The sequence below is a fragment of the Centrocercus urophasianus genome, unplaced genomic scaffold (genome assembly GCF_019232065.1).
Source record: "Centrocercus urophasianus isolate 14NV4802_14NV808 unplaced genomic scaffold, USGS_Curo_1.0 seq_11, whole genome shotgun sequence".
Classification (NCBI taxonomy): Eukaryota; Metazoa; Chordata; class Aves; order Galliformes; family Phasianidae; genus Centrocercus; species Centrocercus urophasianus.
Genome location: NW_024884253.1, coordinates 46,802,867 through 46,829,507, shown reverse-complemented (window position 1 = coordinate 46,829,507; position 26,641 = coordinate 46,802,867). Strand labels below are relative to the sequence as shown.

Below are 26,641 nucleotides of genomic sequence, written 5' to 3'. Positions count from 1 at the left end.
CTGTACCAATGGAGGTTACCCAGTGTATTACAGCTGCTAAATAGTGCTATTTCTAGGAAAACGTTGTCCACACAGTCCTTCTTTCATCATCCTGAACAGATGGAAGTCAGAAGGTGCCAAATCTGAACTATACATTGGGTGTGGTGGGATAGTCCAGCTAAGACTCTGATTGTGTTCCACGGTCTTCAAAGCGATATAGGGCTGACATTGTTATCCTGTTGCAGGACAAAGGTCATCTTCTTCTCTGGCCTGACTGTATAAATTTGAGCCTTCAGCTTAGTCAACATGATGACTAACATTAATCAGAGTTAATATTTTGTCTAGGTTGCAGGAATTCCAGAATGATCACCCCTTTCGTGTTCCAAAGAGAACACACATCACTTTAATTGCTGAGGGCTGCATCTTGAGCCTTTTCTTTGATGGGGAATTGACATGTCACCTCTCCATGGATTGCTATTTTGACTCTGGCTCATAGCACTGACACCACATGTCATTACCAATAATGATGTGATCAAAGGAACTTCACTCTCGGCCTTGTATTGGTTCAATAAAACCTGAAAAACTTGCATACAGCATTCTTTCTGTTCTTGTGTGAGCACAGTGAGACATACTTGGTGCAAACTTTTCAATATTCCAATGCTGCCACCATCATTGACCAACCAACACACTGAAGCTGGTGTTCAGCTCTGAACAGCACCCTGGTCTCAATCTCCTGATTCATGCAGATGAGCTGATCGAGACATTTATTGCTTTGTGGTGTGACAGAATATGGCTTGTCTTTCACACAGCTGAAACACACTACAGCCACTGCTTCACTGTGCTCAGGCCAACTGGTTGGTCTCCATAAAACATTCAGCAAGTGTCAATTAATGAGTGCAATTTTTTCTGCATGGAGAAGTTTAATTCCACACTTTTGCTTCATACACTCTTCCTTGTCAGACACCATTTTGTCAGACTGTCTTTCTGCTGCTATCTGTCACATGATGACAAAATGTAATACAATATTGGCAGGAAGGTTCAACCTTTACTGCCATACCACCACCATCTGCCTCTGATATGATGGTCCAGCATAGTAATGTAAGAGGCATGACTTTCAGAGTAGCCCTTGTGTGTGTGTGTAAAAAACTTTTTATAGTCTCAAAGCTCATGGATACTTTTGCCTCTGTGGTAATTTATTGAGGTTAGGAGGGAGGTGATGTGCACATATGGGCATATTCGTTCAGTCTGATGGGAAGGTAGAGTGCATCATCTGCACTGGGTGAAATAAAGGTGAAATTGCGTAATGTCTGTATTCACACACGAAACTAGGACTAATCTGAATGAGAGGATGAGAAAAGGTCAAAAAGATTTTTATACTACAGACCCTGCAAGTGGAATGACTCATGGCAAGGATTTTGCTAAATGTTGAGCTCAAAGCTAGAGATCATTCTAGCTTTGATTTTCCTTGTAATACAACAAATGTTGTATTACATTAAATGTAGATGTCTTCATGGCTTCATAAAATGAAATATACAGCTCTCAGGAAACTATGGAATAACATAAACTTTGAAGGTGATTATCCCACTTTCTCGACTTTACTAAAATGCTGCCTTTGGAAGTGTCTGTACTGAGAGTAATGAAATAGAATGTGAGGATAATTGTAGCCTGACACACTGGCTAAGTTATTCTGGCATTCAAACAAATTGAACTTGTGTCTCATGTCCATACACTACACTACAATATACAGCATCACATGCATCCTTAGGTATGACAAACATCTTGGTCTTCAGAACTAAGTCACGTTTGCTCTAGGGTGTTTCTGTATTATTTTAACACACTCAAAAATACACCTAGGAAAAAAATAAGTGTCATATAAACAAAAGCATACTTTTTTTTTTTTTTTTTTTTTTTTTTTTTTCTTTAAACAGAGGAGCTGTCCTCATTCTGCTAAAATAATGAAAATATCTCATTAACTTCAGTGGTCCAGATCACAAAGAAAAGGGAGACAAGAGAGAAAATGTGAGGGGATGCAATATCTCCATCTTCCTTATGATTGGTGTCTTTAGACACACACAGGGAAGCTTGTTAATTTTCTTTCCTGTTGAATAATGTCCAATGAGGGAACAATGAGTTTCCTAATTAGTCCAATAAGACTGATGAATGTTTTTATTAGTGTTTTACAATATGTTTCCAGTAAAGTATGTTTCATTGTTTCATGTTGCAATCTCTTTCATTTTCATCAGACTTTTAGCTAGGAAAAAACTGTTTTCCTTCAGGTGTTATTTATATTTGCTTGCTTGAAGCATGAATTTTTGGGATTTCCCGTGAAAGTGATAGAAAGAACTCCACAAGTTCTGGATGCTCAGCTGAAGTAACAGTATTCTGGAAATACTGTTGCTCTAGGTAGCAACATCCGCAGCCCACTGTCACAGATGTATGAAATACTACTTAGCTTTTTGTAAGTGTTATTGCAATCTTTTCTCTCATCTCTCCAGAAGCTAAGGGGATGGTTTCTTGCTTTTCATGCTCATGCATCAGGTAAGATTAAGATCACTGAATAATTTATAAGTCAGAAGAAAATTTGAAGGTAAGATGATTTTTTAAAAATGCATTTATTTAAAAGTAGCAGGTGGGCATAGTTCTAGATCCAGTGATTTTCTTATGGCATCTGATGTCTGTTTTCTGTATATTTAAAAAGCAGAGGATAATGATGGAAACTGCACTTTTATTGAAGGAACTCAGAGAAATATTGGAGTTTTGGCAATGCCAACAGCAATAACTTTCAACTGATGGATATATAGAGCCTGTTCAGTTGGTTAAAACTTAGTATCAGTGATGGGTATGTGAAATTGCTTGTGCTCCAGAGCAGCGTCCCTTCTGGGCTTTGTGTCCTCTCACACAAACCACACTTCCTAGAAACAAAAGAAATAGAATTTATTTAACTGGTGCTTCAAGTAAGGTATTGCCTATCAGGAGGCTGATGTAGTCACTTTGTTACTGTCATCATGGCTCTCCAGGCTGGAGGAGCTTAGGGAATGATGTCACATCATTTACAAGAATATCAGGTGGAAATTTTTTTAATAAATAAGTTCCATTTTTCCCATCTTGGCTTTGAATTTCCTTTCAGTAAGTGTCTGAACAAGCTTCCAGAAAACGTGTAAAGCAAGTTGGTGCGTACACATGAGGGATTGTGTAGAACTACGTACTATGACAGTGCTTGTTCAAATTAGAGAACATAATGCATAGTGTCTGACTTATCTGAAAAACTAGTGAGCACCTCAATTCCAACACTAATATGAGGGCTGCTCTGAAAGTAACACTTCCTATGTTATTATGTTGACCCATGACATCACAGGTGGATTTTGGTGGTATGGCAGTTGAGGTTGAATCTTCCAGTATGCCATCACATTTTATTGCTGTGTGACAGATAGCAGCAGAGGGGCAGTGTGACAGAATGGAAGTGTGCATGAAACAAAGGAGTGCCACTGAATTCCTCCATATGGAAAAATTGGCACCCAATGACATTCATCAGTGCTTGATGAACATTTATGCAGACCAACCAGTTGATGTAAGCACAGTGAGGCAGTGGGTGGTGCATTTCAGCAGTGGCAACATCAGCATGGGTCACCTCTGCTGATTCAGATATCTACAAGCATGGCATGCAGGCTCTTGGTAATTACTGGTGAAAATGCACAGCTAATGGTAGTGATTATGTTGGAAAATGGTGTTTTTTAGCCCAGAATTTGTTCTATCAAATAGCATTATTGTGCTTTTTGTATCTGTTGTGCTTTCCATGGAAATAAATAGGAAGCATTACTTTTGGAGAACAGCCTATGTGTACAATATTTTTCTTTGGAAACAAAAGCTTTGTGATTAATCCATACAACAAAAAGAAAATTAATATTCAATAAATTTAAATTATAAATATATTAAATATCTGTAAACATTTGGATAACCAAATTTACACTATTCACTTAGTTCTAGTGAAAGGGCACTTACAGCTTCTTCAGGGATTATCACTTAATATTCCCATCTGCCTTAAGAGCAGTTGAAATAAGAGAGGAGAAGTCTCAAACTCTTCCTCAAATCCAAATTCCTGTTGAAATTTTGCAGCCTGTTTTTCTAAGCTAAGTGTTGGTTCCCTGTTTAGATTCACCATAAAGCTTGTATGGTTGTTGCCAGTTGTTGGAAAGTGCTTCTTTCTCACAAACCCCTGTAGAGAGGAATAATCACTTCCCTGCTATTGCTGGCCACGCTATTTCTGGCAAAGCCAGGGTGCCATTGGCCTTCCTGGCCACTTTGGCACACTGCTGGCTCGTGTTCAGCTGAGCACTGACCAATACCTTCAGGTCTGCTTCTTCCACACAATCTTGAGCCACTTTGCCCCAAGCCTGTAGCTTGCTTGAGGTTGCTGTGAACAAAGTGCAGGACCCGACACTTGGCCTTATTGAATATCATCCCATTGGCCTCAGCCCAGCAATCTGTCCTGACCCTCTGTGCGGCCTTCCTGTCCTCAGGCATATTGACAGTTCCCCTCAACTTGATATCATCTGCAGATTTACTGAGGGTCCCCTCTTCCAGGTCATCAATAAAGAAACTGAACAGGATGGGACCCAGTACTAACCCCTGGGGAACACCACTCATAAACAGTCACTGAGGATAACTGATCTGACTCTTAATGATAGATGTGAAGAAGGTATTGATAACCTCAGCCTTTTCCTGATGATCACCTTACTTACAGAAACAAAAATCTTTGTTCTTTATCTGTTCATCTGGCTCAGCTTCTGTACAGGAACTGTTACGTCACGGCTTGAGCTGGTGACGGAGCACCTGGTGAAAGGGTGTGCCTCGACTAGGGAGCACAGGCACATTGTTTGCACCTGAGCTCCTGTGTGCCCAGAAGGGGTGGACCTAGGGTAGACCCATACTGGGCTCGTATAAGGACCCGACACTGGAAGGAGGATGTTTCTTGGGCGCAGGCTGCTTTCTGAGAAGGAGTACTGTATGGAGAGCCTTTTTTCACCAGTGGAGTGAGTGCTACTCTTTTTTCTACATATAACTAATAGCCTGCCTGCAAATACTTTACCTGGTATTGCTGTTAGAACTGATTTTGCTTTTTTATGAGCACAACAGCTTCACGCAACATTTTGCTTTATTCTAAGTGTGGTTACAGTTAAAAAGAGAACTTCCAATTTTTTAGCTTCTTTTAGTTAACTTCTCTAAGATTTTGTTCATTTTAGAGCAAATGATTCAAGTCCATCCCTTCATCTGTTTCATAAGGCAATGTCTTGCTATACTTTATGGGTATAATGGGCACCTTGAGGGCTTACTTTATGAAACAATTATAATCAGTGAACCAAGATGTGCTTTTCAGTCATCTCTTTCAGGGTGTAGTTTTTATGTACACTCCATGTAGATGCACAAAATAGGTTTTGTTTATTTTCTGCCCTACTTCTGCCTACCTACTGAAAAAGCTGCCTCAGAAAGAAGATCATATCCAGTGGGGATAGGAGAAGGAATGCTGCCTCAGACAGCAAAGACATAAACAAGCTAGATGTTAGAAAAATTTTTATAATGGTAATGATAGTTAAGAACTGGAGTGGATTGCCAAGAGAAATTGCTTCACTGGATGTCTTGAAGAATAGGACAGAAAACGTCTGTCAGGAATAATTTAGATATTGCTAATCTTGCTCTGGGGTAGGAGGAGGGACCAAATGATCCCAAGAAGTTCCCTCCAGACCAATCTTACATCATTCTGTTTTTCTCAGGCTACTGAATATGTCCAGTATTAACCATTCTTACTTCCTTTCTCTAACTTCATTTTTGAACGTAAAAATGAAACTCTCATCAGGACTAAATTATTCCTGCTGGCCTACTGTTGAATAGTAAATATAGATATCCCACCCACAGCAGAACTCCACAATTCTTTAATGCATTCTAAATGTTATTTCATTGTTAGCATTTTGAAATCATGTTGTACATGCTGCCAGCCATACCATGCTTGAATCTCGGTATGTGATCTTGTACTGTCTGTTTTAGTTTACTAAGGGGAGCTCAGCTGATGTATTAAACCTGCCATGCGGAAAATGCACAGGCATAAAAAGAGATGTGCACTTGCACAGAATTCAGTGTGGAGTCCTTAATGTCCGACATAACAAGACAAGTAAACAGACAACAATAATGAAGTCAATTATTCATGATAATTTTCTGTTTTGATCAGCTAGAAGTGCGCTGTTCTTCTACCATGAAATGTTGGAGCCACTTGAGATTAAAAATAGAACAAGTTAAGAGTGTATTTTTGGTTTAGTTTTAATGTGAAATTGCAAGAGAAACAGTAGCTTATTTCTTCTGCCGATTAATGCTTTTGGTATATTCTGCCAGCTTGCATCATGTTGAGGTGAGAGAGAGACATGGAAGCGAGTAATGGTTCGGTCCTCACAAATAGAAGAAACTAAGTCATGCCAATTGCCAGCCATTTGTTTCTCACATTTTTTTTTTGTGTTTGTTTTACTGCTAGGATGAAGCAGCTTTCAACTCATTTCAGTAGTGTTCTGCTAGTTTGGGAGCAGTGTGGAGGAAGGTTAGATGCAGCCCATTGGCCCCTAGCAGCCCAGGTGCTGAAGCAGGGCACTATCAAATACCACTCTGCTCCCACATGAATAAAAGCTCCCCCAGTGGGATGTGACCTTTTTAAATCCCTCCTCCTTACTAAGTTGCCAATCTTTTCCAGAGGGGATAAATTAGGGAAAATGCTTAAAGGCTTTCTTATGTTGTGCTTGTCTCTTAATCATTGCTTGCCACAAAGATACCAAACATCATATGATTGCTGCTTCTGCCCTTTGCTGGTGTGAAAAATTATTTTTCTTGAAAACATCTTTTCAGCAGCTAGCAAGTTCCTGTGAGAGATTTCTATGATGGCAGCTGACTTGCATGGCAATTCCCAGCTCCCCTCTGCTACCGTAGCAGCATGTGCCCCAGCTGCCAGCAGCTTGGCCTGCAGCAATGCCAGGGACTGCAGAAAGCACTAACTTGTTCTGTCACCCATGAATGCCTGCAGCAAAATCCAGAGCGCCCAAATCCTTCCTTCCATTTCCATGGCAGCCATGATCGGGTTGTGCCTGCGCAGCTCTGCTCTGTGACAGTGATGAACCATGATGAAGGCAAGCTCAGGATCTTTCAGGGCTAGTCCATAAATCTCTTCTGTTTTACATCCGGCAATTGCTATTGCGAATCTGCGCTAAACCTTCATTACTTTTACAGTTGAAACTGAAAATCTCCCTTCGAAAGATACTCCTCTGTGGGTCAGTCCCCAGAATATTCTTAGTTATTACTTATGGGTTTAATCACACCAAAATAGGCATAAATTAATAGATTAGATATAGAATAGATAGACAGAAGTTTGTTAAAATTCCTTTAATAGTTAATGTTTGTTATGGTCTACATGACAAAAATTTAAAAAGGTAATAGAATGCAAAGTAATACAAGAGTCTCACTTCATTTATTATTTATGCTCCTTGCTTTTCAAAACTTAAAAATACTACTATATTTTAATCACATTTAATCATAGAGAAAAAAATCGCTTCTAAACATGGCATAAGTCTCAAAACCTCAGGTAACACTGATTTTTATTTTTTTTTAAACTGCTCTGCTCTAGGTGAAATGATGTCAAACAATGAGGTTGAAAGAGTCAAGACTTCATCTTACAGTATTTATTTCTGTAGTGGTGATAGAAATTGTATTTATAAAAGCTGGAATTTCAGTGGTGGAGGTGTCACTTTTTGACTTTGAAAAGGTCATTTTCCTTATTCTGGTGATGTGTAGCCAACATGTCATTCCCCCATTCTCCTGAAGTGATAATCAAAGATGTTAAAAATTTCAGAAATGTTGGCATTGACTAGTTAGAGGAGCCCAATCTAAATGTCTGGTCATGAATTTGACTGTTGCAGAATCTTTTGGCCTCATATCAGTCACGTGGCTCTAAGAGCTGTGAGACAACAGTGTTTTGGCAGAGATTTGTTGCTCAGACTTGCTTGAAATTCTGGTGAGTCAGGCTGTGCCACTGCAGTTGTTCAGTCATCAACTGCTGGATAGAATGTAATTTCTGGCATAGCAATAACTCTGCCTATTCCTTTACTTTTCTGAGATTGTTTGATTTGTGGCACAAATTGATTGCTGTTTGCTTGTGAATAACAAAGGAATTTGAACTGATAAGGAGTGGATGATGCCATATTCATGTTAGACTGATAAGAGTTGGAATGAATGTTAGTATTGTGATATTATTTCTGTTGTCCTCCTTTTCTTTACTTTTTTTTTTAAGTAATTCCTTAATAATTCTGAATTATGATCCTCAGTTCTGAGATAAGTGTCCACTCTCAATTATGAGCCAAGGTGGGCAGGAAGAATACTGTATTTAGACTCATTGTTCCCTCACACAAGAAAACAACTTTCTGACTATGAACCACTTCTCTATTCCCAGCTTCATACTGATTATTTCTTTTTTCAATGAATTTCATACCTTTGGAAATGGCGTAGTATATTATATTTCTGGTCCTATTATTATATTATCTGGTCCATATATTATATTATATTTCTGGTCCTACTCCTGCTAAGATTTTCTTCACTAGTGATTTAATTATCAACCTTTTTCACTTGTCCTGTTACTAACATCACTACTGATAGTCTTCCAAGGGTCTTAAGTCCTGCAGTTTCCAGGCCCCAACCAGAGCTGTTCTGCTGCTAACACTGCTGCGGTCTTCTCACTGCATGCATTTATTGCCCAGAGGTATGCAGTTTGCACTGAAAAAAAATGGCTCTGCCTGTCTTTATTTCATGGCTTTACATGCAGTCATTAGTTTCGCTCAGTCAGCTATCTTTGGAGTTATTTTTTGGGTAACTGGGTCTACTGCCCTTCTCATGACCGATGGCCAGGCCGTCCTTGTGCATGGACCCCGGTGCAACAGCATGCCTCTCTCCTATCATCTCTAATTGCCTCCTTTCTTCAGATTCATTATACCTTTATGAGGACTATGATGTCTGCCTGTGTGTTTTGCCTTCGGCAAAAGATTTACTAGCCCTTGTGTTCCAGTGAAATTACAAGTTACAGCTGTATTTCCTGCCACTGTTCTTGCAAGCAGGATGTCCATAGAAGGGTAGCCAGTTACTTAAAGTAATTAATTCCCATAAAGGCAACAACCCAAAGAACAGCAAAATGATCAATTTCAAAGTCATACAAAAAATCAATCAACTGAAAAGCTGTTTTTTTTTTTAAAAAAAAAAAAAAAAAAAAAAAAAAACAGGGCAGTAGTTTTGATGTTGATGTTGCAGAAATTGTCTTTGGGGTAGGTTTTCAGGTTTTGTTTTGTCATGTATTTTCTTAGATGATGTATGTAGTAAACAGTAAATAACACATAAATAAAGAATCTTTATTTGTAAGAAGTATCTTTAAAGAGTAGGGCGAAACAAAATAGACCTGAGATGGATGCCAGTCCTCTGCCCTAAGACTGTGTTGCTCAATGACCCAGCACAGGCCTGAGACAGAGCTTTGGAGAGCATCTCACTCCTGGACTCCTCCAAATCTACACTATGCTTGATGCTTGTTTGTTTGGTTTTTTTTTTTTTTTTATATTCTAAAGCATGAGACTTAATAGGAAGATGGCACAGAAAAATGATTATGAGGCTGTTTCTCTTAAGGTTCTTGGGAATGCTAGGCAACTAGGATCTGAATTTTCAGTGTGCTGTTTACAAGTCTCAAGCATAGCATACAGAATCTGAGCTCTGGAGGGTGTGCTGGCTGTTATTTTTTTCGTCTGAGAAAGTACATGTGAAGTTTTAAATGTCGGCCTCCTACCCAACACAACTGGATGATAACCTTAGCCGTGAATTAATCAAGCTGCTTGTTAAAAACATTATCTTGCCAGCATTCTTCCAAGTTTTTTGGTGGTGTTTTTTTTTTTTTTTTTTTTTTTTTTCAACTCAGGCAGATCTAACAGCTGCTTCTGCCTTGAAATGATACACTTAGGTTAATTATATTTCTGGAACACACTAAGGTACGATTTGGCTGCTTGGGTACAAGAAGAGCATGAGCAGTGCACCTGGAGTGAGAACTAGGCTTGCAATGTTCATGTAGGTGTGAGAAGAGTCAAGCAAGTGTATTGCCCTGTACTCATCAAGGTGCTTGGGGAGAGCCCCATCACACTGCACAAGGCAGAAGCTGCATCTTCTATGTATTTCTCCACTGGTGCTCCCCACAACTTGTGAATGCTGCTCTTTGGAGTAGCAGTAACTCATGTTGCATTTTGCTGTTTAAATCCATACCTACAACTGTCCCATTCCTTGACACCTCTCCCCCTCTCTTCCTGCCATCCAGCCCACACCCATTGCCAACATATGTCCCAGAGGTGGCTCAGATGCTTTCACAGGGGTAGATGACAGCTAGTCAGCCATCTCTCCAGCTAATCCTACCTCTCCCCATTTCTCTGTGCACTACCCATGCATGCTAACACATTGCTTCCCACTCACTTCTCTATAAAGGGAATTTGTTACCCTTCACACCATAGCAGAAGGAAATCTTAAAATGTTTTTTTTCTTTTTTTAATCCCATAGGGAAGGCCTTCAGGGCTAGGGAAAGATATTTTAATATGTCTCCTAGACAGAGGTGCCATGGAATAGGCTGCACAGAGAAGTGAGCTCATAGGCTGACAATTACAGTCTGGCTGGGTAGCGGGGGTTTCCACTGCATCCTCTGTGCAAGCCTATTCCTGGAAAACCTGTGAATTTGCTGATGGAAAGCCATTTGGAAGGCTGTGAGGAACACTTGTCTCTGTTCAGGTCTCATTTCTCCTCTTTGGAGAATCAAATAATAGAATTGAGTTAGAAGGAACCCTCAAAGGCTGTCATGTCCAACTTCCTTGTAACAATCAGGGATACCTACAGCTAGATCAGATAGCTCAAAGACCTCTCCAGCCTTAGCTTGAGTGTCTTCAAGGATGGGGCATCCACCACTTCTCCAGCCGATACATTCCTGTGTTTCACTGCTCTTACTGTAAAATAAATAAATAAATAACCTTACTTGTATCCAATCTAAATCTCTCCTTTAAAGAGGAGAAGAGACAGTGGCACTGACAGTCCTATACTGATGGCAACCTAATCCACTGAGAGTCATGGACAGAAAAACCCAACTGATCTTACCATAGGAACTGCTTACAGCCCCAAGATTTTAGTGAGACCTCAGAGCTCATAACAGAGAGAATTTCTGAGTTTTCCATAGTATTTTATGAGTAATCATTGATTAATCTTCTCCTGCTGAGGCTAAAGCTAGTACTTAGAAGGGGGGAGGGGGACCGAGCTCATTAATGTAAGCAGAATTTGCCTAAGTTGAGGGGAGAAAATGCAGCTCAGATTTTTCCCCTTGCAGACCTTCAGCTAAACTCAGAATCTGATCAACTGAATGTGTAGCAAATGCCTAATTATTTCCTTGCCTGTCTTCAGATAAAAACAACTTTTTATTATTTTCTCATTACTGAGTTGTTCTCATCAGTGAATAGTGAATAGCTGTACACACAAAAAACTGCCTTCTGATGCCAGAATTGCTTCCTTGCTGCTATAAATGGATATTTAGCATAGTTATCTGTAGTGAAACAAGTAAGATTGGTAATACAAGCATTGTATAGTGTAAGTGCATTACTGTGCTGGGCTTTTCTTTGTTTTCTGCTTTCAAATATCTTCACTCTTAAAAAATGTGAAAATAACTATTTTTTAGCAAGTTGCCTGTTGCTGTAGAGAAGGACAAGTCTTTTCAACTGCAATGCTGACCTGTCCTTTCCAGTCACCAAAGAAAGTGCTTTCCTTCATGAAAAGCGCATTAAAAGGCTTTAAATCCTACCACTTCTGTAATGATGTGACGAATGCTGTGAAAGCAAATTGCTCTATGGATCCTAATTAATTGGAAGTCAGGTCCACAATTCATCTGGGCTGTAAAAATCAGAATATATTCTAGGGAGTAATAGATGTGTCACATTTTTTTATATCCTTTCTGTTTCTTGAGCCCTTGAACTTTGTGTGCTTTCTTCACTAACTGTGAAAACTAGAGGGTTTTACCTTTAACTGAAAAGATTTTTCAAGCCTCTTGAGGGGAGCTTTTAAAAAAAAAAAAAAAAAAAAAAAAAAAATGTATTGCAAAAGTGTAATAAATTGCTATCTGTGGCAGCACTACATTATTCCTCCCTCTAGTGGCTGGCTGGCTACAGGGAGAATAACCAGAGCTCTTTATTAACTCTCATTGAATTATTCCATTAGCTTAGCTACTGGGAACTTATGTTTTTCAGACTAACATCCTCCAATGTCCTGCCCACTTGGTAATTGTTGGTGCCCCTGTGTAGGTGGCCATGACTGTGTGCCATGATCAGCCTTGCGATTTTTCAAGGCCACTTTTCTGTGGTGTTCTCAAGCTTTTCCAGTCCCATTTGTACATCACATGATTTCCAGTAGCCATCACGTACGGAAGATGACCCCACTTCTTTAGCATTTCTGTGGTTCCACATGGTACACTGCACCAAATCCAAGCAATTTAACACAGCTGATCTCTGATGCATGTTAAACTGAACAAGTAAATTTGAAGCAGCTTTATTTGTCCGGTCGTGGTCTGGTACTGGGAACTGTTCAAATAACAAGCTGGGTATCAGTGCTTTCTCTGTCTATCAGGGTATGCCTATGTATTTCTGTATGCCAATAGGCAGCTTACTATATACATGTCATTAAGAAAAATCCTATATTCCCTTGTGGGTAGTTCAGGAAAACAGAAAGGTGCTGCAGACATGGAATGCCCTACCTACATAGTCCAACAAACAAAATTGAGTGGGTTGTCAGATTGGCGCATCACAGGAGAAGCCCAAGACTTGGAACTGATCAGTGCTTCTGAAGTGGACCTCTGAGTGTAACACAGAGACATGATGGTGTTCTGACACTGTCAGACAGGTCTTCTGCCTGTTGCTCTGACAGGAAGAAATGGGATTCATATACATTACTGAAACTTAGGTTTTTTTCCTAATCAAGATGAAAAAAATCTGAGTGGTAAAAATAGTTGCTGTACATACAACAAACATTCAAGGAAGAGCTTGTTTGAGGAAGAAAGCACCTACTAATGAAGCTCAATTAAATTAAGTAACTTCACAGCAAAATTGCAGCCTCCCCTCATATGAACTGTGAGGCTCAAGAAAGTAATGTAGGTTCCATCTTCCTTTGCTTAGAATGGGCATTTTATGCATTAAACTTTTCTGTAGCTTCAGTAGGCTGCAGAGATTTTTCAAAGAGTTCTGTGTTTTCTCAGCGAAACCATTGACTTGAGATGTGCGTTAATTGTTGTAAAATCAGAAATTATTCTCATTTAAAAATTCATTTCTTCTAAAGTACCTTTTGACCATCATACTGAGCATTCTTTACTCTTTATTGTTCAGCTACATTGCTTTGCATGGAGTAGCTGTCTCTGTCTCTGGAGTTGAACTTTATTTTCTCAGTCATTCTGTCTCCTTTGCCTCCAGTAATGCAATAAAAACATGATGCTGCTATTTTTTCCATCAGAGAACCTCAGTCATGTTTGCTAACTTTAATTCAACATCACGAACCCACCTGAGAGGTGCTGTAGGGAAGTATTACTGTACCTGTTTGCTAAGCCTGGGAGTTTATATGACTTTCCCTCCAGGTCACAGCAAATTTCTGTCAGCATCAACATCTGAACTCATGAATCATAGTCCATTGTCCATAGTTTCAAGTGCCAAGAAGAGTTTACTTATTCTGGAAATTTTAGTTTTTAGAGTTTTTTGTTATGGTGTTTTAAACAAAAGCAAAGGTATCTGCGTGTTTTCAACTTGAGCAGTGTAGAGGGCCATCTTCACCTTCACCATGTAACCTGTCATTGTATACTGGAAAGGAAAAGGTGTTTATCTCCTTCGCAAATGGTCAACAGGATTCTGATTTATATGGGATAAGTGCACACTGTCAGTCCTTTGTGACGAACAAATTTTATTCATTTTTCCTAAGCAAACACAGAAATTTGTGTGCTTTTCTTTTATCTGACTTCAGAGGACTTAATTTTTTTTGAACTTTTCATTGGAAAAGAGCAGTGTTCCAATTAAGCAGGCACACTTTTTAATTCTGACAATTAAATATGTATTTGGAAATACTTCAGAATGCCAGTTGTTACAGGTCAAGATGCCATCTGACTTCCTCACGTATTTTCCTCCTTTAAAATGAGGTGCATAAGCCCTTTGAATATCTTCCACCCTGAAGAGGATCCACTTTTCAGAAATATTTTTCATTCTCATCGACTCCATCTGAATCACCACCTTTGACATTAATAGCATGATTAGCAGTGCCATAACTGGTTCTCTATTTCTTAGTCTCAAACACAAATAAATGTTTCAGAGTATTTAATTTTCATTTAATTAAAAGATAACCATTTTAAATAATTGGGGAAAAGTGGGGAAAAGTCCCTTTCAATCTCCAGGATTTAGCACAATTATGCAAGCTTCTCAAGGTATTTTTATTCCTTTTTTTTCCTCTCATAGCCCAAAATATAATTAATTCTGCTTCCTCGGGATACACTGTGGAAAAAGCTTGGCCAAAGAATAGCTTATAACACATAAGGGCTCTGTTTTGTTGTTGGTTTTTTTAATACTAATACATATAAAAATACATCTTAAGCAGCGTTTTAAATCTTTCGAACATTTTTCTTATAAGAAAAGTTTTTCTAATGGATATAAACTGCAGACTTCCTGCTGGAGGCTTGCAGTGGTTTGAGCCTGTTTATAAGCACAATTATGAACCAAGTTGTCCAGATAGTGATATATTTCACATGTACCTGAAATATTCAGTTACCACTTCACGCTGCATCTCAGTACAGCAGATGGATCTTTCCTTAACCACTACAAAGACTTTGGAATGGAAATAGTGAATTATGAAATAAATATAGACAGCTAGATTTCTTGTATTATCTGGGTTTCTTTCAAGGGATTTCTTTTGAAGTAAAAGCAGCTGAAGGGAAAGTGGTAGCAGCTTCTCTTTGCTGAGGAATAGCTTTGGTAAAGTTCTGTGGAGGGAAAGTCTCCCTGCTCCTGGGGTACTGCTATGGTTGTGATGATTGGAGTAAAAGGGAAAATCTCCTAGAGCAGGAAAGACTGCAGCCCAGATAATCAGCAGAGGATTTGTTAGAAGCCCTACTTCACACCATTATTCTTTTAATTTACTTGCATTCTAGATATTACTTGTGGTAAAAAATGTAGAGAAAAATACTTCTAGCTTCTTTGGTATGACAAGAGAAGCTGCAGGGGTTTTTCTTAGGCAATGATAACACCCATCTGAATAGTTTCTCCCCTGACAGACTTTTTTAACAGGAAAAGACAGCTGCAGGTCACACCTGAGCTCCGAGCTGTGCTCATTCAGACACAGCTTGAGAAACCCGCAGTGAAGTTATGCAGGAGGTTACTGCTCTGTCTTCTCACCCCCCTTGCAAACCCCTCTGCTGTCAGGAGAGGCTGGCATTCGCGCCAGACATCGAGTTGACTTGGCATTTCAAGTCAACACTTCCCAGGTGTCTGCAGAGAAACAAAACATAGTAAGTCAGAATTACTTGCCTGGAAAATAAGAAAAAGCAATCTTCAGGCACTTTAAACTGCTTAGTGCTCTTCAAATAAAAACCAGCTAAAATAGAGGATACCAAAACAGACATTTAGTGAGAGTGCACGTATAACCTTTGTAAATGCCATCAACAGAAAAGTGAAGATAAAACCCACAACAAGCACCTGTATATATTATAGTGCAATTCAGCAGTTTGCAGGTGTTACCAAAATAGTCACATAGTGTGCTTGTCCCTGGATTGAATCTTCCTTCCTCAAACACTGTGTTGGAGACTGTGCTGTTACTCAATGATATATGAGGGTTAGCTCAGCCTCATTGCTTAGTTGTATTTGGTATTTTTCCTTCCTTGTTGCTTTGAGATGTCCTTGCTTTTCAGAGTTTTTCCAATGCTTTTGTTCTATGAAGCACATCTGTACAGCTGGTGTTGAATCTGCATTTTTTTTTAGTAGGCATCTGAAAATTTTGAAACAGCGGAAGACTGAAGAGGAAGTGAGAAAAACTGTCTCTGTAATACGAATTTTTGGGAAAACACAGGTGGCTCCTTATTCATGTAAAGGTGTTGCTGAAATGGTGCTGACTTGCAAAACTGAGATGTGTTTCTATTATCAGTGGGAGATGTTTATACAGATCTAGCCTGGGTGTTGGGGAATGTCTTTCTGATCAGGGTGTATTGGAGCAGATGACTGCAGGCTCAAAGCCATGTGGTGCACAGGGGACCATTGCCTGGTTACTGCTCCACATGGAGCTGGGGATGATCACCCCTGAAAATGTGCACTGAAGAATACTCTAAACTTTGACACTCAACAGCAAATACTTTTTTTTTTTTTTCTTTTTATTTTCCTGGAAAACATCACCTGTAGGTAAACTCTAACCAATGTCATGTCAGTTCAGCACAGGAATATGTTCTGTTTTGGGAATTCTGCCCAGAAGATCTCTTTGAGCTGAGCAGGATGCTATCCTCCCACTCCTGGGAGCAAGCTGGTCCTTCTGCAGAAGCCATGGTGCTAAGCAGAGGGCTGGGTATGCAGCTAGCTCTGCAGGAGCCTGGGTGACATTCCTGAAAAGCAACAGATTTCCTGTTATGGTTTGGCAGAGAGCTGCACTTCTTGGGTTTTCCCAGTGGCAGAATTAATCAGACTTTCAATGGAAGAATGAGAGAGACCTAAAAACTAAATTAGGATGTATGGTCTGAGCGTATGGAGACCAGGATTTTTATAGAATAACACAAGGGTTGAGATGGGAAATATCTTGGTTCCAGTTACCACGGACAGCCTTCTATCAATATTCTAACTAGGAACTACCTAAGAAATTAAAACTTTACTGTTTGCCCCAAAGTACAGATCTGCAGGTGTGCAAAATGTTTTACCTGTGTTAGCAGTCACCTGAGAGAAGGAGAGAAATGACAGAATGATTTGATGCACTTATGATAATAGCTGCAATTAAAATATTAGAGTGAAGTGGTCCATGTCCAATGCCAAAAGCTGTGCCTGTGCAGACCTGGTGTCATCACCTGCCCTACTTCTTGGAGAGACTGCCTTCACACATTTGTGGGTTTGGCTTGTAAAACAAAGTGCTTGACTCAAAAAATTAGAGTTCACAGACTGCAGATGACTGAAATCTCACTAGAGGGGAGTGGTGGCACAAGTCACCAGGAACATGGTGTGATGTGGGATCAGAGGGGTGAGCTGAGAGGAGATGACAGTGTCTTTTGTGACAGAAGATAGAGTGGAGAGTTCTTCAAGATACTGCTGTAGGAGTTTAATGGAAAGATGGGCTGGGCTGTTGGAGGGGATTTGGAAGAGCAGGCTCTGGTGCAGATGAAGCATCTGTGCCGCCAGAGAAGGATCCCTCAGAAACCCACAGAAGAGCCTGGTGTTATGTTTGATGTAGGTTCAGAGATCTTTTCCAGAAGAAAAGGTCTTTAAAATCTATTTGAGCATAGATTTGGTAAGGTTGGTAATAGGAAAATGAAGCCCACAGCTTTTCTCTGTGGGTCTTCTGAGAGGAAAGCTGCTCTTGTCAAGGTGAGCTCTCTCAGAGATGTTAAATCTTACCATGCTAGGTGTGGCATATATCCTCTAGTGTAAATAAAAACTGCATGTTGTACAGTAGCAGCTTACCCTGGCATCACTGAGTTGATCTGGTTCATTGGGTTGAGCTGTTTCTACACTACAGCATCTCTTCTCACCTTCCAGAGTGGAAGAGAATACTTGCAACTGTTACCCCCACACACACCCCCACATGGGAATCAACACCAGTGTGTAGACCAGATTTCTGATTAAAGAGAATTGTATAATGTCTGTCTGCATCATCTTCCATCTGCTCTTGCCAACTCAGTTGCATATGGCACAATGTGTCATTTTCGTGCTACGCTCTACTCTTTGACCATGTCTAGAATGCACGGGGATGATTCAGCATGTCAGTGGCAAGTGAAAGGATCCTTCAGTTCATCAGCCTGTTCTTTTGACTTTATGCAGTATCTGAAAGGACCTTTGAATTAAAGGAAGATCCTTGTTTTGATGTGTGTTGATAGTTTTTATGCAGCAGTCAGCTTTGTTTGGTAACATTTTAGCCCTTACAAAGGAGTGAATATGGTTATACAACATCATCCCTTATCTTCAGTAAAAAAAGAACCAATTCCCAATCCCAAGCTTCAATATCTCTTGAGAGAAATGGGTTTCCCTCTCATTAAATCCCGAAGAAGTGGTATCATGGCTGATTCTGAAGCTCAACATGGAGAGTTTGAAAGGCAACTGTGCTTGGCAGAAGCAAGTGCTTGAAAAGAAAAAAAAAAAAAAAAAAAAAAAAAGTGGATCCAGTTCCTGCTGTCCTCTGTGAAACAAACAGAAGATCTCTGGCAGAACGCCATATGCTTACACAAAAAGCTGCAACAGCTGGATATAGACACGTTAGAGAGCTGTGTGATGCTACACTTAGGGACTTCTGAATAGTTGGTTGTTTTTTTTCCTAAATTGCTTTCTTCTTTAGCCCTACCAGCTTCTGTAAAATCAGGCAGAAAGACAAATACACAGTCCCACAGTTTCTACCTCTTCTCACCTGGTGGTATATCCTCTGCAAGTCCCACATATCTTTGTGATATGTGCATATTGGTCCGTGCAGTAAGGATGCCTTATTAATGGCATCTCTTATAATATTGAAGCAGATGCCAATCTGGGGTAGATAATGCTGACTTGCTCTTCAGCAGATGTTCTTTTTCCAGTTGTCTCCAAGTTTTAAACTTTTCTTTCTCCCACTTGGCTCTTTAGCAACCCACTAAGGACTTGAGAGGGTTACTTATTTTTGTAGCTTCAAGGTAGAAAATTCCCATGAGGAGATTCACTTGATCCTAAACAAAAACAGAACCAGAGATCTTCAAAACTCAGAAAAAAAAATCTCTGGCGAGGGGAGAAGATGCTTAAAAGTGTTTTTGTACTGCTGTTGTCTCTGTCAGTAGCATGACAGCCTTTTGTACACTGCACTGAAAATGCAGCAGAACATGGGTGCCGACATGATTAAATTACCCCAGGCTGCTGATCCATGTCATGGCTGGAGTCGGACGGATGCACTTGAATGACTTTGTTCTGTACATGTTCTTCCCTGATGTCCTTCAGTGTTTGCTCTGTGTCAGACTGCAGTTATTCTTCCTTCTGGCAGAACCAAAATGCAAATGAAACAAATCACAGAGATGTATACTGGGCAGACCCAGTAGTCAGGCTGGAGGTGGGGTGTTCAGCCCACGGTAATCAAGCCTCCAGGAACCAGGCAGCCCATTGAGCTGAGAAACTGAGTAGTGGCGGGTTGTACAGTTGGGCTGGTTTTCTTGTTGTTTGGCTTGGTGTGTGTGCTGTGCTTCTGGGGACTTCTTGTTTGCTTAAAGGCTGGTTTTAGTACACTCCTTTGCTGGCTTCCAGGGGTATTCAGGACATATTTCTACCCCTGCTTATAGCAAGGGGAGGGGAGGGTGGAACTAGATGATCTTAAAAGTCCTGTCCAATCCAAACTGTTCTATGATTCTATGACTTTCCCTTTATTCTGCTTTGTCATTTTGTGTTGGCATAGCACCATACCCAGCTGGCACAACCCTGTGCTTTGTACTATGAATCTGAATGCTGATCTGGGGGAAGAGAATCCGGTCTCAGGAATATTTTTCTTTACAGCACTTTTTCCTGTTATGTTATACATCTAAGCTAAGGGAATACAGCCACTGTCAGTCTAGTCTCTCCCTGTCTTCATTCAGAAATGAAGTGTTGCAAATGAAAGTGTTTTTCTCAAAAAGCACATCTATGACAGCCTTCCTAAATGAAAAGAAAATATTAAAAGCTAAACTTGCCGATTCTTGTAAACAGGGAAATCTTTCTTGTCCACTTTGTCATTTCAAAGCCATTTTCAAAGCAAAGAAATTCTTCAAGGAATACATTTAAGCCATTTCCTTTTTAACCTGCTAAGATTATTTTATAGCCTTTAATATATATGTGAATTAGCTAAATCCTAGACAGAATATGAGTCAGAAACAACAAGGCAGTTTCTAAAGAGAATTTATGGCTATTCTTCACTCCTCGCTAATCCTGGTGATCATCTGAGAAGGTGATTGAAAGAATGTATGTTGCAGCAGTGTTAGAGGTGATTATCTGTGCGTTTTAAGTCCTTTCATTCCTACACCTGAATGAAAATGAGAGACTCAATCTCAGTATGTCTGAAAGGTATAGAGCAGAAATCAAAGGGCAGTACGCAGAGGCAGCTTAAATATTTCCTTTGCACATCTGTTTTAGATGATTTGCCAAAACTTATTTTCTGCTTAAATTAGTGTTCTTCGCCTTGTGAGACCACCTCACAGGCTTTCAGTAGTGTTTTGCTTTCACAGGTGGGACACTTTCTTGAGGTACAGTGTCAGTCAGAGATTTTGGCCTTCCTTCGCTCAGGGGAGCCTATGTTTCTCACCAGGACTCAGTAAACATATAGGTTTGGTGTTAGAAAAAACATCTCCAAATAGCAGTCAGGCAGTGGCACAGGCTGCCCAGGGATGTGGTGGAGTCACCATCTCTGAAGCTGTCCAAGAAACGTGTAGATGTTGCACTGATGGACATGGTGAGTGGGGAAATACTGGTGGTGGGTGGACAGTTGGACTGGATGACCTTGGAGGTCTTTTCCAACTTTGGTGATCTTGTGAAACCTCATTTCCATCCCCCTCAGCACAACTTTTTCAGTCAGTCCCCTTGGGCTCCACAGTAGAGACAAGCAGAGTGTAAGGTCCTGGGAAAGGGCCTGGGCTCTGAGTTCAGGACCACTCTTGCATGCTTGTCCCACATTACCCAGGCAAGCACTGCAGCACAGAAATGATGCAGCGCACTAAAGGAGGTCATTGAAGAGGTTCAATAACTCACATCCTCCTGCCAATTAATATATCTAATGCATCCCAAAGTCTGAGTCCCTTGCCCATTACACTATGTTGTGGAAATGTGGATGGCATCAAAAAAGAGTTTAGGTAATGCACAATAAACAGGATATGGAGTTGAACCCATAAGAAAATACAGATTATTTTAATTTGCATGTTATAGGTAATAGAAACTCTGAAAACAATAAATTAGACATTCAGATGTTTTCCTATTGTACACAGCCATATTCCTGACTGAACTGAATGATTTCAAAATTCAGTGGCCTTTCAGATTTTCATTGGAATGTACTATAGAGACTACAGTGACAATTTATTACACGGCTATGAAGATAATATTAATCATCATAAATGGAAACCTGTGGATGTTTCTTGGTCTGTGCTTTAAATTTTATCTCTTTCCCATCGCTACATCTAGTGAAGGAGTGATTGTAGCAATCAGTAAGCAGGAAGCCACCTCCTCCAGGAGCTGCCAGTATCCTAGTCAGGTTTAAACAACAGATGGGAGGTATGCACAGGCTAAAATTAGTGGCCTCCTGTAAAACGTTGTTCTAGATATTGTTCTTGATATGTGCCAAACTGGCAGGTCATATATTCTGGAAGAAGAGTACCGAGAGAAAGGAGGTAGCTGTGCTGACCACCTACATCTGAAATAGCAGGAAAGTGTTTTCTGTCATGGATGCATGCCCTTGTTTTCTGCAAAGTTGGGAAAACATTCTTAAGCAATGCAAATACATGTAAAAACTGAATTTCTATACCTTTTGTGGGTATGTATTTCCATGACAGTGGTGGTAGCATCCGTGCCCTGGGTGCAACAGCAAAACCTTGCTGCCCTGCGTGCCTGCACCTTGATATACTGCTTCCAGTTTTTAAAGGGCACCTGCCTCAGCACTTGCAAATTTCTGTCTGGCACTATCTGTGCACTGAATTTTGCAGTGTACTGCAGTTTATTCTTGTGAGCTCAGCTAATCAGTGAACAGCAACAGCCCCAGGTGACACGTTTGACTAACTGGCAGCTAATCAAGCATATTTGAATTTTGCATGTCACATACTGGCAGCAAACTGTTCACAACATATTCATGAAGTACATTTTGAATTAATTTAAGAAATGCATTTCAGGCAACGCTGATCAGTTTACAGATTTGCAAGGAGTGAGGAAGCTTGCTTGCATCTGAAAAAATAATGTCTGTTGAATTATTCATTCTGTCTTTTTAATTGTTTTATTCTTTTTATTTCTATATTTCTATCAACCAACAGACAGGATTCTTTGTTTTTCCAAGAGATCTATGGTTAGTGTTAGTTATAAAAATGCTGTAGCTGGCAGCGTTTTGTAATGGTCGTTTTTTCATCATTTTCTCTTCGTTCTTTTGAGTCATTTGAAACATTACTAATTCTGACATCTAAAAAGCTTTCTGTTTTTTACATGTGGAATCAAATGGCTTAAGGAGTCAGAGCACATGAAAACGGCTCCTGTGAGTATTGCACTGCGCACCCACTGAAAATGGCAAGCAAAGGATATGTCTTTGTGATAAAAATATCTAGTAATTAGTATGAGTTTACATATTTTTATTAGGCAGGTAATTAGCAGCCAGACAATGCAGTATTTCAGAGATGGCCTAGATTTTATTACTGTGTTGAGCCATTCAGAAATAGGCCCAGTTGCTGAACTACTTAGGTGTGCAATTACACAACGGACTTGTCCTCCTAAAAATGCATTGACAGAAGTGTGCATGTCACTGGGAAATTGTTCATACTTATAGCCATCATTAGCTACTTGAATGCAAAATATCTGCAAATGCTCGACGAATTAAACATAAAATGGGTTCTCTTCTTTCAGGTCAACTAGGTATGCATTTCTAAACATCAGTTAACCAAGTTTAAGCCTTTAATTAGGTTACAGATATTTTATTCATATACATGCAAGTATCCATGTAAGATATGCCTTTCAAAATGTAAAATTTTGTCAATTTAGTGTGTTGGCTTTGCAATACTTGGAGAATATTGAAGATATTTCAGTACAAATACCATTTCAATACATTATCTGTTCACTGTTTAAAAAGATATATCCCAAAAAAATTTGTATCGTAAAAAAGACATAAATCAGTTTTTTTGTGACTCACATTTTTATGGGTACCTCAGATTGCGAAGACAACACTTACTGAGCATTTTCAGAGGGTAAAGCATCTTACGAATAGAAAATTGTATTTGAATGTTATGAGCCTTGCTGGCTGACTCCTGAGTATTGCAGTTTGTGCACTTTATTTACACTACTACTTGTCCATCTCATTTGCCACTGGTATTGTAAGGATGGGGGTTTTTTCCACTTCAGAAACACAACTGTGTTTTTCACACTTCTAATTTGACATCAAGTTATATAAAGCTACTTAGCTGGTCTGCATTTTCTCAACTTGCACCTTCAGCCAGCATTAAAATATAAAATGAAAACACATCAAATTCAACCATGATTGTTGGAGTGATTTCATGAGTTAAGCTATGCTGTGAAGTCATTTTGCGTGTTGTGGATGGTCTGCCTGCACTATTTGCTCATATGCCCTTGAAGACTCCATTCCTATTTAACAGGAACATGCATGAGTCACAGAGACAGGTCTGATCAATACCAGCCTTTCTGAGAAAGGAACAAGCACTTTAAAAAAAAAAAATAGAACCTCTGGCCACATCAAGAAGTGTTTTGCAGGTGTGTTGAGGTTACTACACACAGATTTAGTCTGAGGCCACTCTTTTCCTCACCACACTCTCTGTCTGAATTTGATGGTTGCAGCATTCACCTCTAAGCACTTTCTTCTGTTGCTCTCACCTCAATGGCTCCATTTGGTCTTTTAAAACCTACACATGAAGTTGTTTCAATGTCACTGCTCCTCTCACGTGGTGAAGTTTTTATTGGAATGGGTAGCTGCCACCGTAAACACAACATAAAATTTTGCTGTGCTGCTCTCAGTAAATAAAATAAAAGTTATGTTACCATTCTGCTTAGGCATGGTTTACACATTACTTCTCTCTTTCCACCAAATGAAAGAGATTAATCCAAATGAAAGTGCTGACATTACACAGTATTTGTATATTTATGAAATAAGGATAACAACCTGTTCAAGTACTGCTGTCCCAGTGAAAAGCACTTGCTTATACCCAATTCTGATGAGGCTATTTTTGTTTAATGAAATTTTCTCTCTCTCTTTCTCTCTTTCTCTCTTTCTCTCTTTCTCTCTTTCTCTCTTTCTCTCTTTCTCTCTTTCTCTCTTTCTCTCTTTCTCTCTCTCTCTCTCTCTCTCTCTTTCTCTCTTTCTCTCTTTCTCTCTTTCTCTCTTTCTCTCTTTCTCTCTTTCTCTCTTTCTCTCTTTCTTTTTTTTCCCTGCAAACCTCTCAGGATATCCAGTGAACACTCGCCAAAGCTTCAGATCCGGAGCCACAGTTACCTGAGGGCAGTGAGCGAAGTCTCAATCAACAGGAGCTTGGACAGCCTGGACCCTGCAGGGCTGCTGACATCCCCCAAGTTCCGCTCACGCAATGAGAGCTACATGAGAGCCATGAGTACCATCAGTCAGGTGGGTGCATGCATCCAGGGCATCATTCTCACCAAACCAAGTAGAAACTCTGTTTTGCTTAAAATAGACTCAAGCTATTGCATGCTACATGCTTTCAAAACATTTATTTTCTTTTTTAATATTTTCACGCAGTTTTGTTTGTGAGAATGCAGCATCTGTTAATGCCATAGCCTTCCTTTTGCAAAAAGATAAGTGGGACAATATGCAGTTTGTTTGAAGGAGAAGCAGTCTGATCTTTTATTTACCTTTTCCAAAAGCAGGTGCTCATTAGCAGTGTCTTTATATATATGTCTTAAGGATCTGGTCTGAAATCAAATTCTCTAAACATCCCTCAAAAAGTCATATAGAAGCTGATTGTAATGCTGAAGGAAAATGAATTCCACAGTATTTTGTGTTTTACAATTCTTACAAGAATGTTACTATATTTTCAAAGCTTTTGTTATCCTGTTGTATACATCAGAGTTGTATACATCCTGAGTGCCTCTGAACTTTTCACCTTCATAGTACAAGTATCACAGAATATATTAAGTGCAGAGGTCTGCTTATCTTATTGACTAGAAGTTCTGTTAGACTCTTCTGTGTTCATTCTAACCTAGAAGAACAGGAAGTCCCACTTATTCAGTTTATGAATTTTTACATCATAAAGTAGTCTCTCCTTGCCTACAATATGCTTGTGCAGTTAATTTGGCCAGGGACAAATCTGAAAGAAGTGCAAAAGTGCCAGCATTTCACAAGGCAGTGGGCCAGTAGTTCATCTGCTGAATCCTGTAGCTCCTTGGTGTGACTTTTGGCTTGTTTGCTTAAGCGCATCATTCAGATCAATCTCTTGGATAAAATAACTTTGTTAAACAGGTCAAGAAGCATAGCAGACAGGATTTGTGATGCTGTGATTCCCTTTAACATTGGAATGTCAGATTACCAAATGTCAAAAAAAAGCAGGTGATGTTATTGATAGTAAGACTTCAGCTGTAACAAACGTATGAGCCATTCAGTATGAATCTGTAGTTTGAGTTTCTGTGATATTCTGTCTTTGGACATTGTAGCTTGAGGTTATTCACCTGTGTATAATATAGTGGAGCACTTTGCATAAGGGTTGGTGCTCTAGCAGAAGGGTTAGGATGTATCTAAGAGAAGCAGCATGGGAATGAACGCCTCAAAGGAAACTGTGAATATTAGGTTAGCTTACTTATTTAGCTAGACACATAGCTCTTAGAAAAAGCTGTCTGCCAAAGAATTAGTGCCATTTGTCAGTGTGAATAAGAAAATATTTTTAAAAGTCTTAATTCAGAAATGCTTATGCAGGGATATCACTGTCCTCCACCATTTTAGAACTGTTCTATATCATGTACTCTCTGTGATCTTTCCATACTATTTTAAGCAACTTCCCAGTGATAAAACAATATGTTCTACTTTTTAAGATTTCCTTTTTCGTTTATGTGTACAAATTACTTGGCATAATGCTTTCCTTATTAAGAGCCATCCTATTTTTTTTCTTTCACTCTAAGTCTTACCTTCTAGAATGTTGGCTTTTTGCATGCATGAAAAACAGCAAAACCCTTAAGTGATGTTTTTTGTGTGTGTATTTCCTACAGTGATAATCATTATGCTTTAATGCCAAGCTCAGGACTCAGTTATGAGTTTAGAAATATAAGCTTCCATTCATATATAAGCACAGATAAGTGATTTTCAGGTTCGCAAGATCTGCAGCAAAGCTGCATACCTTTAACTGTTCTTGAACTTGTGTGGAGTGGAAGTCTTTGTCACCACCTAGTGTATGCTCCACAAAGGGTCTAAAGTTTCCCTCGCACATTTCAGCTCTCAAAGGAGTCAGCCAGAATATGTAGTTATACAAAGATTTCCTCCCTGCAGCATAGCTCCTTCCCATACCAGCCTCCTCTTTCCCACTGTTTATTACTATGTCTGCACTTCAGCTTCCAGCCCCTCAGCTCTGTCACTGTCACTGCCTTTGGCTTGCATTGATTGTCCCAAGGTTAAGCTGACCTTTATTTTTTTCAACCATCAAAGGAAGTGTGATTTTTGTTTTTCAGTGTAATGGTCGTAATTGTCAGAGCTTCATCTTCCT

The 26,641-nt window shown here is 39.6% G+C and overlaps 1 protein-coding gene across 2 annotated transcripts in view; it reads left to right on the top strand.

The window, feature by feature from the left end:
• The window catches only part of DLGAP1 (DLG associated protein 1), a 130,097-nt gene that overhangs the window by 19,026 nt on the left and 84,430 nt on the right, over window positions 1-26,641 (top strand). For both annotated transcript variants that reach the window (XM_042839945.1, XM_042839947.1), the window contains exon 3: window positions 24,381-24,558. In XM_042839945.1, coding sequence (XP_042695879.1) covers window positions 24,381-24,558 — 178 coding nt within the window. The remainder of the gene's footprint in view (window positions 1-24,380; window positions 24,559-26,641) is intronic.